This window comes from Sphaeroforma arctica (genome assembly GCF_001186125.1).
Source record: "Sphaeroforma arctica JP610 unplaced genomic scaffold supercont1.4605, whole genome shotgun sequence".
In the NCBI taxonomy this organism is placed as follows: domain Eukaryota; class Ichthyosporea; order Ichthyophonida; genus Sphaeroforma; species Sphaeroforma arctica.
Window position 1 is genome coordinate 1 of NW_014035953.1, and position 2,371 is coordinate 2,371.

Below are 2,371 nucleotides of genomic sequence, written 5' to 3' on the forward strand. Positions count from 1 at the left end.
GCAATTTTATGTATATATATGCAGCTATATGTATATATCTATATATGTCTATGTATATATATATATATATATATATATATATATATATATATATATATATATATATATATATATATATATATATATATATATATATATATATATATATATATATATATAATATATATATATATATATATATATATATATATATATATATATATATGTGTGTGTGTGTGTGTGTGTGTGTGTGTGTGTAAAATATACATATATATACGCAGGCATTAAGTCTAAAGAAGATATGATCATTGGTTACCTTCCATTCCTCGGCGGACTTCCCGAAAGTCCAATAAGTGGACACACAATTGCCGTCTGGGTCTTCACTGGAAGCGACAGCAACGAAGTTACCCACAACACCTGGCAAAGTGACCTGTTTGTATGAAATTAAACACATAGAACATGAGTGAAGAGCCGATGGAGGTGACACAGTGATCTCTAAGTGGAAGGTTCCTGATTAGGTTCAAGGTGAATCGTCCGATCGCGTTCCGTGATATCGCCTCGGATTAGACTCTATACACATTGGTAGGTAAAATGTATGTATCGAGAATGTGGAGTGGAATGTGCACTAACCATTATTCGCTGTTGGTTCAGCTGTCTACGTCTAGATATACAATTAACCGCATACCCTAAGCGCACACCGTACATCCATTGCAATATCTACACATATATCTCTATACCGGAGTAGAAACAATGATCAGTAAGAAATAGAATCATCAATCAGTAACAATTAGGAACAAGAATCAGGAATAATTAAAAACATCAATCAGCAATAATCAGGAAAAATTATTAGTTATAATAAGAAGTAATATTAAGATACTACAGACCTCTTCGTACCGCTCCCTTAACGCACAGAACGTCGCATAACCCTACCTTGCACACAGGCTGGCTAGGACCCTTCGATGTACACGTGACCGTTTCACCCACTTGTTCGCCCATGCCCGACAGACAGCCCTTAGGGGCCGTGGCTGTCAACGGAATGGATCGGTTGTGGCTATAGACTGTCACGGTCACCTCTTGCTCTATTGAGGCTCCGGCGACGTCTGGAGAGAAGAACGAAAGGCATGAGTGTTAAGCTCATTTACTGGCGAACGTACTGAACTTATAGTTTTGTGTGATTGACCACCCACACGTGTGCATTCAACGGCGTCGCGCAACACAAGCACGCAGTTCGTTTGCTTTGTTCGCGCATACATTGGCTTTGACAATGAGTCCCACTCCATTTTGACCATAACATTGATATCAATATAGAATGCCACGACTGCAACATACAAGCACACCATTTGTTTGCTTCGTTTGCGCCTGCATGTGACTCTGACTACAAGTTCCACCCCATCGTACCCATACCTTTGATATCAATATAGAATGCCACGAGGTCTCCTGGTAGCACCTGCTGGGCTGTGGCAGTCATTGACATCGTGTAATCGGTGAACCCGTACAGTGCTGATGCCGTCTCCGTCAGAAGCTCGCCAGTGGGGCCCTGTATACAAGAAAAATCGCACAATATATGGTCAGTGAGTGTGTGGGTGAGCATTACTACACTAACACACTATTAGACACCAGACAAACTTAATGTGTATGTAGGCCATGGGCTCCAGTTTGACGATCATCGTATACTCGAGATCAACTGGTATAGCGCTCGTGCGGGCGTTTTCATATACTGAGCCTATGAAGGTGTACTGGTTTTCAATTGCTATCTCGAGCATATTCTACAAAAGATCGGGCGAAAGCCAAAGGTTTGAGTAGGATTCGTAAGGGGTTTCGTAATTCACACCGCGCAGACTGGAGCGATCCGTGTGACAAGACACTAACAAAGAGATATAGTCATCACGAGATCATACGTTCTTCTGGCGTACCCAATGACGTCACATATGGAATAGGACGCTTAAACCGTTTCCTCGCAAGAGAAGACTCACCCACAAATACGCGCGCACACCATTTTGTACACACACAGACGCACCTGTACACGCACACGGCTCACGCACATACACCTATACAGAGCACAAGCGTATCCTTAACGAGCGCAACCCCTTCCCCCGCACGTACCATCCAAGTGGCCGTGATGAACACTCGGCTATCTGCCTCCACGTCCTGAGTGTCTAACTCAACCTCAACGCTACCGTCTTCACCTGTCTTGGCTATGGTTTGCCCCGTCAAAGGCTTCTTCTGTACCTCGCTATCAAAAGGAACAATGCTGACGACATCCTGAATGGCCATGATATGTAGTGTGAAAAAAAAAGGTGGGTAGTCTTTCATGTATCGCAGAATGGGTACAGATTGAGTACAGCTTAATACTGCTATAGGTAAATATAAATATAAATTTATATTTATATAA

The 2,371-nt window shown here is 42.0% G+C and overlaps 1 protein-coding gene across 1 annotated transcript; it reads right to left on the reverse strand.

Annotated features, from left to right (window-relative positions):
- Positions 1-2,025: 2,025 nt before the first annotated feature.
- Positions 2,026-2,253, reverse strand: SARC_14422 (hypothetical protein; the record flags this gene model as incomplete). Its single annotated transcript, XM_014291443.1, has 1 exon — positions 2,026-2,253. A coding segment is annotated over one exon (228 nt), but the record flags the coding sequence as incomplete, so codon positions are not given.
- Between the last annotated feature and the right edge of the window lie 118 nt (positions 2,254-2,371).